The following is a 14,855-nucleotide window of genomic DNA, read 5'->3' on the forward strand; positions in this document are numbered from 1 at the left end:
CATTCAAGCTAGCCGTCCCTTTGAAACACATATCACAAACGAGTGATATGCCAGCAAACAGCACGGTGAGCTGTCACGGGGAGGATGCTGGCTGCACCAGGCAGGGTTCGGCTGGGAGGAGGTGGGACTGAACAAGCATCCCAGAGCAGACCGTCCCGGCAGGTGCTCCCCAAGAGGCAGAAACATCTGCTCGCCTCCGAGTTTCAAACACTAGGACGACTGCCTCCTGAGGGAACCAGAAGTTTCCAGAAGGACTTAGTACCACAACACCGAAAATACTGAAAGAGGAATCCCTGTTACAAAAGATTCGATCTCAAAAGCCTTCCAAGTTCATGTAAGGAAATCTTAGCCATTCTGTGCATTTCATGAACACATACTCTGTGAAATAAAATACGGGTTCCACAAATATAAGTCAAAGGACAGAACTGTAAAAATAACGATCTCACGCAAGCGGAAAGGGGAAGCTCCGCTTTAGGTCGTTGAGCCAGAGTCCACACCCATGAACTCTAACTACGATGGGTCACCATGAGCCATGACATACAGAACAAAACCTCAGGGGCCCACTGGCCCCCTGGGGAACACAGCAAACTGGGGTGAGAATACCGGGTGGGGCCAAAGTAGGTTTACAGCTGTGCGTACGTGAGACAGAGTTTGTTCTTGCATTTTGGGGGGTGCATTCTGGGAACATTTTATTTTGTGTTTTCAGTACTGCCCTCACTCAGTGCTCACTGGACAGTAGCTCAACCCCAAGAAAAGTATCTGGGATTTATTGTTCCAGTACAGGTGTCTCCATTTTCCCCTATTGCTGCACTATTACTGATTAATTACTGTATTATTTTCCACACCAACAACTGTAATCCTACTTTTGCCCCACCTGGCACACTGATCCTCAGTATGCCAGGTTATGTTCTCACTAGTTAGCGGCACAGCTACCTCGGCTGGGGATGGTGACTAATCAGAGAAGTTGATGAGTGTCTGGAATCCCCTCTGCTCTTTTTCTCCCTGCAACTAGGTGTAAGGCATTTTCCAAAAAGACAATCCCATAATTCTAAGTACTCTTGATATTGCTTTTCTAAAGGTTAATTCCCTTCTTAACCAAAAAGGACATCTTTTTTAAGCAGGTCATCGATCCTGAAGCGTTTTGTTCTCTAGTTCTGGGAATACAGAGAACTGAATTAATTTCTGTCATCTTTTGGCTGTAGGTGACCCTCCTCTGGCTTCTGACATCATTGATCTGTAATGGGGGCAGGAGCCAGGCAGACTTAAAAAGCATTTGCTTTTAAGTGCGTCCACTGTGAGCCCTGGCAGGGGAGCTCCGATGGTTAGAGCATTATCTCCATATGCTAAGGCTAAGGGTTTGATGCCCAGTCAGGGCACACAGAACAACCAACCAATGAACGCATGAGTAAGTGGAACAACAAATCGATGTTTCTCTCCCCCCATCCCCCCTCTAAAAATCAATTAAAGAATTTAAAAAATACGTCTACTGTAGTTCTGAAGGACATAAACATAAGCCTTCTCCAGGACAGGCTGCTTGACTGGCAGACTTTCTGGAACATTCCTCACGCACAGAAGAGTTCTCTCACTTCCCAACGCCCTGCTAGGGGCAAAGACTAGGTGGATTACACCTGAGTTACACAGGTGGTTTCGGCAGAGTTCTTTCTGCCTCACACAGATAGCGTCTGGGGGTGTGGAAGTATTGATACCTGAGCCCCATCTGATGAACTCACCCTCTGGGGGCAGAGGCCTGGGCACGAGTAGTCTGAAACCTTCCCAGGGACTCTCCCAGGCAGCCAGGGTTGAGGATCACAGCAGAAGAGGCCAGGCATCTGTCCACTAAATCTGAAGGATCCTCCGCCCTACACACACCTGCAAACTGGGACTTCTTACCTTGACCAGAACCACTCTCGATCCTCAATTCATGCTGAGACGCCAACGTCAATCAAGGACAGTTGCAGACTGGGGAGACCACTGAAACTCCTGGTGCAGATTCCTCACGGGAGCTCCAGCCCCGAGTCCCGGAAATCACAGACACCCATCCATTCCAAAAGCTGCCAAACACGGGTCTACGGCATCGATCACCCTTATCGATTTCTAAATCACTTAGTTTTTTAAAATATGGACGATTTGGTCTCACCCTTGAGATTCTGACTCCATAGGGTCAGAGGGTGGGATTGGGTGGCATCCCTCAGGGATTTCCATGCAGACCTATTCGGGGGACCTCTGCTGGCTCCACGCATGCACCAGGCCAGGCCCATGACGTCCTGGATTCAATTCTCACTCTATCTCCACCGTCAGCAGCCTGCACAAAGCTGTCTTCTTCTCCCTTAGCCGACACGCGGTCCACTGTAGTACCCCTGCGTCCTGATGGAATCAGGGAGCCACTCTAAAAAGCAGGGCACTTCAATCCAGTCTAGAAAGACGGCACTGACATGGGGACGATGGCCGTGCACTCCCACTCACGTCTCCCGTGATGGGGATGGGTCTCTCTGAGCCAGACGCCTCCTCGCCCCTTCCCCCCACTCGCCACACTGACAAGACCACAGCAGACCGTGGGGCGACAGCTCTTCCTCCGCGGAACATGAACCAGTCTGAGACTATTCCTCTGTGGCTTTGGACACCGCCCTGGATGCCGAGCTAGCCATCTCTTTGCACATGCACCCCTGTCAGTAAGGAAAACTGAGCACACCCCTCTAAATATACACTGAATATTTAAAATAATGTCTCTGTAGCTTTTACAATGTGCACAGCATATTGGTGGCGCAGCAGGGAAAATGACTTCAGAGGAGCAACATTAAGAGAACGTGAAAAAATGAAGTTCTACTATTTTTTGCCCACGCTCCAATGAATCATCTTCCCAAAACAAATGCTCTCCAACCCTGACTCAGCACTGCAGGCACCAGATGTGACCGAGCCTCACTTCTGCCCGTTTGTGACAAGATGCTTCCTGGCCTCCACCACGCGCCCGGTGCGTGCTATCTGGCAGGCTGCCTTTCAAGCAACTGGCCAGAAAACAAATGAGCAATCGTTCGGCTCCTGCAGCGCACTGTACTGCTGCCCTTCGCTTGAGCCTGCAGACGACCCCACCCACGGGGCAGAGGAGTCCACCTTCCGACACTATTCAGGGGCTGCTGCGCCCAGTACGGGCGCTCTCACTTTAAATGTGAAGCTGAAGGTTGTTGGTTTTCTCTCTATGACAACAAGGACTTTTAAATGTAACACAGTTGACTATATTTCCTCTAGGCGGACTGGCAGCCATCTATAAACTTCTATAGTTCTAATTTTAAACACAGACATATAGAAAAGTCCAAAGGAACTTCACTAAACTGCCTTCCTTATATGGTTCACCTGGCCTGGAAGGACTGTCTGTTCTCGGAGGGCAACCTGCAAGGGGAATCCCACTGAGTCTTGGGTTCTTCTTCCAACACGTCTTTCTTCCAGACACGATGAAGTCAGTCCCGGATACCACGTGCTACCACCATCACTGTATCAGAAACTTAACTGAACAGCTGCTCTGTGCCCATAGTCGTGCTGAGCCCTTCTCATTTACCGACTCACTGAATTCTAACAATGAGTCAGACGCTGTATTTACCCCCCCGTCACAGACGCAGACACAGTGAGGTGAACATCAGTCACGTGCCAGGACCACACAACTACGCTCTGAGGGCCCCAGAGTCTTGTCCCCGGGCCCCAAGCCGCCTCATTTTGAGGCATCTTCCTTTCCTTCTAAACTTGGGCACGATGCCGGACCATTTACAGCCACCCTGTCTTCCAGGACCTAAACATAAAACCAGGCAGTTAAGAAAAGAGTGGTTTAACATGGCGTGAAAGGCATCCCTGCGATGGAAATGGAAATGCCATTTCATCCCGCTAGGCTTCACATTTTATTAGCTTTTCCCACTGAAAATTATTTTGGACACCTTGAAAAACTAAATCTTACTCACATGGCACCATCGCTATGAATTCCAACAGAAACCTGTGTGGGTGACGAGTCTGGCTCTGACACTGGGACGAGGCTGCACAACAAGAACAGCGCGTGGTGACCGCAAGCGCTGGAGTCCCTGGGCACCGCCCAGTGCCTCACACCCTTGAACCTGGACGGGCACATGTTCGACCTCTTGTTTGCTCTGGGGGCACGCGGTGCCTTCAGCAAAAGAACGTGCCCAGGGCAGAACACGGGAAGGAAGAGGTAAGGCTGGGGATCTGTGCAGGTCTCCCCTCAGACATGAGCACCCCCAAAATCATATGTGACCAACCAGTGTGCACCGGTTTTAACAATACAGGCAAGTACCTAAATTTATAGTTGATTTGGTTAAATCATGTATTAGGATATAGAGAGAGAATTCCTGCCCCTGTTACTGAAATCCATCCAGACTTACACTTATTAATCAATGAATAATAACAGGGGTAACAGATTTGTTAAATTCGGACAAGCCAGGGGGACCGAATACATCAGACGCAGAACTCAGGATTCAGACAGACGCGCTCGCTGATGCACAGGGGCACAAGGCGAAATTTAATACCTGTAACTGTCGATGCCGCTCAGCACATAAAAAATCAGTTGTGCAGGTATGGAATGAAGGCAACATATCTCAAAGAAGCTCGAATCTAGTGACAGAAAGTGTATCAGTGGTTACCTGGCACAGAGAAATGAATTTCAAAGAAACGCGGGGAAATCAGGGGGAGTTGATGAAATGTTCATTATCTGGATGGTGCTGGCAGTTCCGCAGGTGTGCACATACATCAAAGTATGTCAGATTATGTGTGCAATCTAATGTTTGTAAGTGCAGTTCCAACATGACAGTTCATTGCTGGACAATTAAAGCTCATTAAAGTTGTAATAAATAGTTCTTGTGCTTATTTGGGTAATGGGAAGCGGAATAGAAATTTAATAGCTTGCAAGTTTATTAAAAATCAACAATGTGAAATGCCTGCCAGAAATCAATGCAATTACAGCCTCCTCCAACAGAAGTTCTGCACAAGAACCTCTTCCCCTCCCCTGGCAGAGCTACACGCCGAGACCACCGAAATCAGAGAAGGACCAGAGGGTGTCCGAGGGTGCCCACGATGGGAGAGGGTCTGCAAACCACACACAGGAGGAATGGCTGTGGCATCTGGGATGTTGAGCCCAGAGCTGGGGACAGAAGGACACGTGACAGCGAGGGCTGCCGTGTGTAAGAAAACACCCACGTCCTGGACAGCTGCACGAGATGGAGCTCAGACTCACGGGTGAAACCACTGGAGACTAAGTAGAGTGCCGTGTAATAGAGAAACTCCTGCAACAGAAGCTGTTATAAAGGAAACACATTCACAAGACAGTTATGTACCTGTACTAGGGATAGTCGGGCTGCGCCCAAAGGACCGGCTGCCGGGACACAGTCTCCCCACATCGTTATGGTACAACCAGTTTCCACCTGATGAGTGCAGGCTGTCCCCTTTCTAGCAGGCTGCGACTCCCCCAGTAAAAGAAAATCAGTATGAGCAAACTGAAGCACCTTTTACCTCCATGGTTTTTGACTTGGGACCTCGCAAAGCATGCTGTGTGCACTGCAGCTAAGTAATTCTTAGTAACGTTCACGACCTCTGCAGTGTCACGGAACTTACACCTAGAAAGGGGTCCGGTCCTACTCCTTTCTGACCTCACAATTTTGAGATGACAGTATATATACTCATTGGTTTCTTTTACTCTGGGGGTGCCATTGGCTACAGTCACTACACAATAACTTTCCCCTACACTCAAAATTTAAACAACAGAACTAGAGCTTTACATATGACAGGAAGAATTACAGAGGACACCGTCTAAGAGATTACTGAGGATGGAAATGATGCCACAGACCTCGGCACCACGGTGCCCCTTGAGGAGGGCGATGGGTGAGAGCCTGCACTGCTGGGCAAGAGGGCAGGGAGGAGGAGACCGAGGTGAGCGGGAACAGCAGGTACAGGCGAGCAGGCCTGGGGACGAAGGGAAATCACTCAGGACCTGTTCTAGGAAGAAGAGATAACGCCAGAGAGGAAACCTAAAGCCATCTCTGTGTGCAGATGTCTCAAGCAGCTCCTATACCTTGGCCTGACTTGAAATCGTAATGAATACAAAGGAAAACAAAACTTCCTCCGAAAGTCAGCGGCAACTGAAGTCATGGTTTCCTAACTGACTGTAAAAATTCAACAAGTCCCTGGCTGGTGTAGCTCAGTGGATTGAGCGCGGGCCTGCGAACCAGATAATCGCGGTTCGATTCCTAGTCAGGGCACATGCCAGGGTTGCAGGCAGGTTCCCTGCAGGCCAGTTCCCAGCAGGGGACACACGAAAGGCAACCATACATTGATGTTTCTCTCCCTCTCTCCTTCCCTTCCCCTCTAAAGATAAATAAATAAAATCTTAAAAAAAAAAAATTCAACAAGTCGGTGCTCCTTGATTACTGACCTCCCCAGCGATGCTATTGTTGACTGTATTCAACAATATGCAACGAGGCATCAGCTTTAACATTTGCACCCCAAGTTTTTACAGGGCTCGAGGGCTGAGTCATGTTGTCATAAAAACACTGAGTCGTGGTTTAGAAAAAGTTTAGTCATGGCATCACAAAAGTGCTGAGTCATGGCTTGTAGAATCACCAAGTCATGGTTACAGAAAACACGGAGCCATGGTGTTGTAAAACGCTGAGTTATGGCGCCATGAAATGCCAAATCATGGTTACATAAAAAGGTTGAATCATGGTTATGTAACAATGCCGTGGTTGGTGTCATAAAAATGCTGTTTTGTCTCCAGAAAGTGCTGAGTGGTGGTTTGGAGAACTGCTGAGTCACGATTGTAAAAATGCCCAGTCATGGGGTCTTGAAAATGCTGTGTCATTGTATGTAAAAATGCTGAGTCATGGTTGGGTGAAATGCCGAGCCACTGTTATGTGGAACACTGACTCGTGGTGTCCCGAAGGCCACAGTGCACTCGGTTCTTGCAACGACAGTCTGGAACAGTCCACAGGCGCCACTGAGAGGTAGCATGCCTTCTACGCGAGAGTCGTGGCTTCTCGGCAAACAGACTGGGTCTGAATGTTGGCTTCACCCACTTACTATCTTCATGACCTTGGGAAATTGTCCAACATCCGTCAGTCTCTATTCTCATCTGGATGGTGGGGATAACTAATCTCACTTGGTGGTTTTTGTGTTTTGGTTTTTTTCCAAACTGCAAAAAAAAAGTTTATTTAGAAAGTCCCAGAGGCAGAAGAAGTGAGCTGTTAGAAGAAATGGGCTCAGGGAACAAGTTACAGAGGAAAAAAGACGGGCCCTTGGAACTTAGGAGGGAGAAAGGTAACGTGCCCAAAGGGAGGGCGGGGAGGGGAAGGTGCAGGCAGGCTCCCCGGAGGGAGAGAGCACCTCAGTGGTTTTAAGACCTGAACGCATTGGTGTGTTGAACCTTTCTATTCTTCCTTAAATGTAATCATATGCCCTAGGGTACAGGGCTGGTGACACAGGAAACAAAACATCACACTGTGCTACACGGTCTCGCACCTGGCCATTCATTCCCCTTTCACTCATTTCGCAGAGCTTGTTAACAACAGACAAGTTATTTCTGCAAGAATCCAAGCTTCTCATGAGAAGATGTTCTCGTCCTTGTAAACTGTATAGGAATATGGAGAAAGAAGTGTCATTACGAAACACGGCTCAGCAGAGAAACATTGTTCTTTGAACATCCCTTGTGTCTTCATTTAACGAGCTCTAAAATTTTCCCATCTCTCTAGGCCAGCATTTCCCAGAGACTGTTGCACAGAACATTAGTCCCCTGAGATAATCTTTCAACAGTTTTGTGTCTAAATAGGATATGCAAACCCGGCCTAATGCATCCCCATCTTGGAGACTCAGAACACGAGTCGACATAACAGAGTCAATGTAACAGCTCCTACAAGCCCCACCTCAACAGAAAACTGTTCCATTTATTTACCCAGGGCTTCCCAAACTTGTTTGACCACCTCTGCACACTGTTGGCAGAACACACTTTTCTCCCAAAGTTCACACCGACCTTGACGGGCCTCCCCAGTCTCTAACCCACACTGTCTCTAACTCTCCTACAGACCAGCTCACCCCCGCAGGTTAAACTTGCCCGGGTGCTGTTCTCCCACCGTGTCCCTTTGTTTCTACAACAGCACACAGGTGGCCCATTTGAAAGTATACGACTCAAAGGGCGTGAGTGCATTTGCAGAGCTGTGCAGCCACCACAATTAATTTTAGAACATTTCTTCATCCCCTCCCTCCCCCCCAAAAAAACATGTCCATAAGCGACCATGCCCCATTTCCCCCTCAAACCACCAGCCCTAGGCAACCACGAATCCACTTTCTGTCTGCAGAGATTTGCTTGTTCTGGACGTTCCATATCCGTGGAATCACATGATACAAGGACTGGGCAGAAGTAGGTTTGCGGATGATACAAATAAACGCTGCCAGAATAAACTGTGTTTTGCATACTCGTAACTGTAAGCGCACTTTTGCCCAGACCTGTATATGGTCTTTGTGTCTGGTTTCCTCACTGAGCATATTTCCAAGGTTCATCCATGTGGTAGCATGTATGAACATGCTATGTACCACACTTTGTTCCTTTTACAGCCAAATAATGTTTCACTGTATGAACATATTACAGGTTGTTTATCCACTCCACAGCTGATGGGTATTTAGATTGTTTTCACCTTTTGCTATCGTGCTGTTTTGGAGAAACGCTGTTATGAACATTTGTGTATAAGTTTTTGCCCAAACCTAAGTTTTCACTTCTCTTGGGTATGTATTTAAGAATGGAATTGCTGAGCCGCGTGGAAACTCTGTTTCACATTTGAAGAGCTGCCAGACTATTTTACAAAGCAGCCACACTGTTTTATACTTGTACCAGCAGCGTATGAGGATTCTAGTTTTGCCACATCCTTGCCAACACTTGTTTTTCTCTCTTAAATTACAGATATCATAGTGGACATAAAACACTACATCACTGTGGTTTGGGGACCGGGACTTCTGACCTCACTGCTAAGGTTATGACCGCTCCATTCCACCCACCTGGATGCCTTCTTCTCGCCCCATGTATCCTACCAATTCAGCAAGATCTAGCTTAACTCCTACAGTTTTCTTAAACTATCTATGGCAGTCATGTCTCCAAACTCAGTTCAAATGACCCCATGCTAGTGTCTACTTACAGCTTCTGCAGCTACTAGGTTTTGGCATATTTATGTTTTTCTCTCTCCAACCAGACTGTGAGCTTAAGAACTGGGAAGAAGCCTTATATTTCTTGGTGTTCATTAAGGAGCCTATCAAATAACTGATACCTCACAAGTATTCACGGATAGGATTTAATGTAGGAGCTCGGACTGGAGAGGTTAGGGCAGGTAACAATGAGAGACAGGGCCCCCCAACTAGGGGGTTCAGTTGCTTGTAGTGTTGTTCCATACACCAAAAGGCTGGGGGTTCAATTTCTGGTCAGGACACACAGCTAGGTTGCAGGTTCGATCCCTGGTTGGTTTGCGTATGGGCTGTAACGGATCGATGTGCCTCCTTCTCTCCTCACCACTGATTCCTTCCTTCCCCCCTCCCTTCCTCTCTAAAATCAATACACATATCCCTGGGTGAGGATTTTTTAAAAAATGAAGGCGAGGGCATTTTGCATCTCAGACTAGGGAGGAGGAGCAGAAGTGAAGAAGTAATAAGCAAGGAGGTCAGCCCCCCTTCTCACGGGAAACCGCAGGTCCTTATGCAGCGGACAGAATGCATGAACTTGATGTTTCGTATCACTTTACATTCTTCTTTGCTGCAAATCTCCATTCACTCCCGTCTAGACTTGGCGAGTCCGACAGGGATGTGGAGAGGGAACAAAGCCTCTCGCTGCGCCTTTTCCTCCTTTCCTCCTGCACGGCAGGGTCCTGTGTGAACTCTCAGGATGGGGACGAGTGTCTGCAACAGAGTCCCCTCCATCCACCCACCCACATACAGCGTCGAGAGATGGAGAGTCCCCCTGTGAGCCCCACCAGAAAAGAAAAGCCAGTTCCCAGTGAATGAAGAGCAAGAACTGCTGCGTCCAAGGCCAACTGATCCACAGCCTCCAACGGCTGGCAGTCGCCCACTTCCATTCCTCATGACCCTTCATCTCGCCCAGCGGTAAACACACTGTGCTAGGCCACACGCAGCCACGGCTGCTCAGACCACATGACTGCAACAACTACTGACGGGTCATGAGAGACAGGGCACAGCCGGCAGGCGCTGTCGAATGAATGTGTTGTACACTCCAAACTGACAGAGAAGACCTGTGTTGGAAATACAGCTGAAACCTCCCCGCATCCACCCAGTGGGTGTCTGTCTTTGCACAGCAGACTCTGTGCCTCCAGATCAGTAACAAAAACCCTGAGCTGCTGACAATGGAACAGTCAAAAATAGCCCTCTCCCGTGGCCACCCGTGCTGGTCCTATACTTCCACACTTCTGTGCTCATTCATGAGCAAAAACTGCTTAAGAATTTCAGCAAAATGATTTGGCTAACCCCTGGGACTCCGCAAGTGAAACAAGTATAAACTTTAAAACCTTAAAGGAAACCCATAAGGATTTAATGTTAAATTCTGGTACACCTTCAACCCTCACCTTCTTCACCATCCAACGCATTGTCCTAAGCAAGACAGGATCCAGCACCCTGGACGCCCACATCCCCTTCCTTCTAAGGGGCGTGAATGAGGACCCAGAACAAGTGAAATAACCCAAGTATAGAATAACCACCAGCACAGCTTCAGGCACAGAAGGGCAGAATGGAGCCTTCTTGTCAAGGGACCTATAATGCTAATAAAGTTGGAGGCCAAGAGATTTTCAAAGCTACAGGGGCACCTCAAGGAGTCTTTGATGAAGAACAGCAACTTCTGACACATCTAAGGACACGTGGCTAAGACATGAGAGTGGGATGAAAAGCAATCAAGTATCAATGACATCCCCGAAAGGACAAGCCTTAGAGAGCTGTTGGAACGTCTCCCATGGTAGGGAGTCATCGGAACTAGTTCAGAGCTATAAAATCCATCCTGTAACGGAGGGAAGGCAGTCATCTTCCCAAGAGGCAACTGAAGACTCAGCTTAAGTGACTCTCCCAAGGCGCAGAAGCCTGTTCGGATCCCAGGGCTCCCTCTGCTCTGCCATACACTTGACCTCCAACAGTAACTCATGAGCCGGGCTGTGGGCTACAACACACTGAAACCCATCCTTCTCTCCGCAGGACCTGACCTTGAGCCAACCTTTGGGTTAGGAGGTGTGCATCAACAGGTTACACCCAGCTAGGCGGCTCCCAGCCAGGCCCTGAGAGCACATCAGTGTAGGGTGTGGGCCTTCTTATGGTATTCCAGGGGTCAAAGTCACAACCATTCTAGTTCCACAGTCTCTTACCACATTTCGGAGAAACAAAACGGTTATAGAGCAAGAACACTGTGCTTCTTAACTTGCTTATTAGTCCTCTAATCACTGCATATTTGGAATTTGGTCACTGTACAACTATAATGGAGCAGATTTTGTTATATACTGATCTCCACAGCCAGCAATAAAATATCATAATCAGTAAGGAAGCCTATGAAACAATCTTCCCTGATGGGAACTTTCACTGGGCTAAAAATTACACTTAAAAATCCACCAACTTTATAAACGGGCCACCTTAAATGGGTTTCTCCTGTCACAGAAATCAATCACCCCTCTCCCCAAATCAGCCTAAGCAGCCTCCCCAGGCCCCACCTGAGAACTGTCCTGTGTCTGCCTCTAGCTCCACAGATGTTCCCTAGAGGCCGAGAGAAAGGTTCGGCTGAAAGTATACGGCACTTTAGTGTTGACTGGCATGTGCATTTCCACTGAAACTTCAGTAAAACTGCCCCTCCCTACACTGTGCCTGAAAAGTTCCAAGACCGACACTGTGGTGGTGAATTTTATGTGTCAATTTGGCTAAACTATACTACCCAGACATTTGGTCAAACACTAGCCTAGACACTGCTGTGAAGGTATTTTTTAGATGAGGTTAACATCTACATCAGTAGTCTTTGAGTAAAGCTGATCACCCTCCATAATGTGGGTGGGCCTCATCCAATCAGCTGAAGGTCACATGAGAAAAAACCCCCGACGTCTCCCAAAGAAAGGATTCTGCCAGGAGACCGCCTGCAGACTCCAAATGCACCATCAACTCTTTTCCGGGTTGCCAACCTACAAGCCTTGAACCGATTCCTTAAAATGAAAATCCTCCACCCACCCCCTGCATGCATGTGCACACACACGCTTCGTACTGGTTCTGGTTCTCGACAGAACCCTAATACAATCACCTGGCCCGTCTTCTGAGGAAACGACCTGTACCTGTCCTTCAAAGGCTGGAGGGAGGGGACAAACAGAAAAAATGACATCTATTGAACTGGTTACACAGAACTCCAGTTCCAGGTGAAAAACCCAAAACCCCTGTGCATGACTATCAATTCGAAATTTCCATTTTAGCCCCATATGCTTGGCATCTCAAGAAGCTACCAAAGAGTCCTGGTTCCTTCAAAAGGGAGCCTTCAGGGAGGTCTGCAAGCTGCACGGTGAGGCTATAAAATGGACCCACTGCACCAGGAGGGGAGAAGAGAGGGCCAGAAGGAGGTCAGAGAGATGAGATGCCAGGCATTCACCGCATTGCTCAGACAATAAAGTAAGTCTAAGGGGTCACTGCTCTCCAAGCGTAGGTCTGTGCTCACAGGCACAAAGTGAAGGCATGAGGAGACTGCGATAAGAAACGGGACCTGGCTCGGTTTTGAAGATGCTTCCTCCATTCTAGAGCCACCCTCCCAACCACCGGGCAAAAGCAGCAAAGTCTACCCTCACCCCGACCACCCAGAAAGGCTTCTGGCCGGAGGTGGTTCTTACCTGGCCATCTGCTTGTAGGCTTCTTCCGCCACAGCGAAGATGTGGGGGTCCATGTCCCCCATGTTTTGGCCACTGTAGGCATAGATGACATCTTGTCCATAGATTGGCAACTGTTCGTAAGGATTAATGGCAACGAGCACAATACCTGCGAACAGACGATGCGGTCAGATTCTGGTAACGCAGTGGCCCCTGACATCCGCTAATGAAGGCCCCGGTTCATACACACCCACCTAAAGAAAGAGTGAGTGATGGAATGGGTCTTGACCAGCCACTCAACTAAACCGAGACGTCTGTATGTCTTTACCAGGCACTGTGCCCTGGTGGAGAATGACACGGTGGCTTCCAAATATTCTGGAGCATGAAACAAGCTCACACACACGTAGACGCACATGGAGCTGATCCACCAACTGAGCTCATAAAACAGACACGTGCAAAGTGCTGCAGGGTCAGGGAGAAGAGGATGCTGGGCTCTGCCAACAGGTGTTAGGCTCAAAAAGCCACCTCAGGATTAAAATTTAGTAAAGGGACTACTAATTTTTCATCTGTGTATGGATTACCTTAACTAAAATATGAACAACTTATGGACAGGGGGTGGGATTTACACACCTGAAGGTTAAATCTTGGCTCAGCCAGTTACACAGTGGGTGAGTCGGGTGAGTTACTTACACAGACAGCCTCAGATAACTGGCCTGGGAGATGGGGACGAGAGCTGCATTTTCCCGGGTTGTCCCGAGGGCAGAATAATTACTGAGAGAGAAAGCACTTAGACCCGCACCTTCCATAGTAAGCACGGAGTGCTGGCCAGTTTTGAAGATCTCACATCATATTATGTAACGTGTCATCTTTCATGGCACCATTTTTTTCATCTTGTATCCCTAAAAGGAAGCGCTCCAATAGTGGACTCAAGAAACACAGGTTGACTGAAGACTCAGGAAATCCTCAGGTCTTTTACAGAAGGGCAAGGTAAATTGATATTTGACAATATAAAAAGAACAAAACACAAACTTGACCTTCATGATAAGACGGAAACCCGGGCCTTTTCCTTTCCCACAGAAGCACGTTCTGGACGTCAGGAGAACTATGGTCAGGGCTTCAAACCATAGGAGCTTCTCCAGTCACATGGGGAAGAGAAGACAAGAGTGGAAAGGTCACGGCCAACGGGAAATGGCTTCCACTGTGCTGTGACCTTTCAGGGTTTGAGGAGGGACAGTCAGGAGAATGAGAAGACAAACCACAGACTGGAAGAAATAGTTGCAAAAGCCACATCTGATAAAGGACTATATTATCCAAAATATACAAAGAACTAAAAACTCAACAATAAGTATATGAAGCACCCAATTTAAAATTGGGCAAGAGGGAGACATGTCACCGAAGAAGATACACAGATGGCCAATAAGTATCTGAAAGGATGCTCCACATCGTATGCAGTCAGGGAAACAAACTGAAGCACTAGCAGATGCGACTACACACCCATTAGAGAGACCAAGACCCAGGACACAGACAACACCAAAAGCTGACAAGGACGTGGCGCAACGGCCACTCCCGTTCACTGCTGGTGGGAACGCACGATGGTGCGGCCACCCTGACAGCTTCTCACGAAACGAGACATACTCCTGCCACACTGTCCAGCATTCACACTCCTTGGTGTTCATCCCGAGGTATATCCACACAAAAACCTGCGCATGGATGTTACTGCAGCTTTATTCGTGATCGCCAAAACTTAGCAGCGACTCCACTGTCCTTCGACAGATAAAGTGCAGCACGTCCAGGTAATAGATTATTCAGCACTAAAACAAAATGAGCTATCAAGATATGAAAAGACACAGGGGAACCTGAGACCCTCATTGCTAAGTGGAGGGAGTCAGTCTGGAAAGGCGACATACTGTACTTCCCAGCACACAGCATTCTGTAAAAGTCAAGATCGTGGAGACGGTATAAATGACCAGGGGTGCCAGGGGTTCAAGTGGAGAGAAGGATGAACAGACA

The 14,855-nt window shown here is 48.1% G+C and overlaps 1 protein-coding gene across 3 annotated transcripts in view; it reads right to left on the bottom strand.

Moving 5' to 3' along the window:
• The window catches only part of MYO5B (myosin VB), a 255,212-nt gene that overhangs the window by 122,659 nt on the left and 117,698 nt on the right, over positions 1 to 14,855 (bottom strand). For 2 of the 3 annotated variants that reach the window (XM_037165072.2, XM_053664231.1), the window contains exon 4: positions 12,870 to 13,014. The exons of the other annotated variant lie outside the window; for it this stretch is intronic. In XM_037165072.2, the coding sequence (XP_037020967.2) occupies positions 12,870 to 13,014 (145 nt within the window). The remainder of the gene's footprint in view (positions 1 to 12,869; positions 13,015 to 14,855) is intronic. 3 annotated transcript variants of the gene reach the window in all.

This window comes from Artibeus jamaicensis, unplaced genomic scaffold, assembly GCF_021234435.1.
Source record: "Artibeus jamaicensis isolate MK-2021 breed Jamaican fruit bat unplaced genomic scaffold, CSHL_Jam_final contig_354, whole genome shotgun sequence".
NCBI classification, from domain to species: domain Eukaryota; kingdom Metazoa; phylum Chordata; class Mammalia; order Chiroptera; family Phyllostomidae; genus Artibeus; species Artibeus jamaicensis.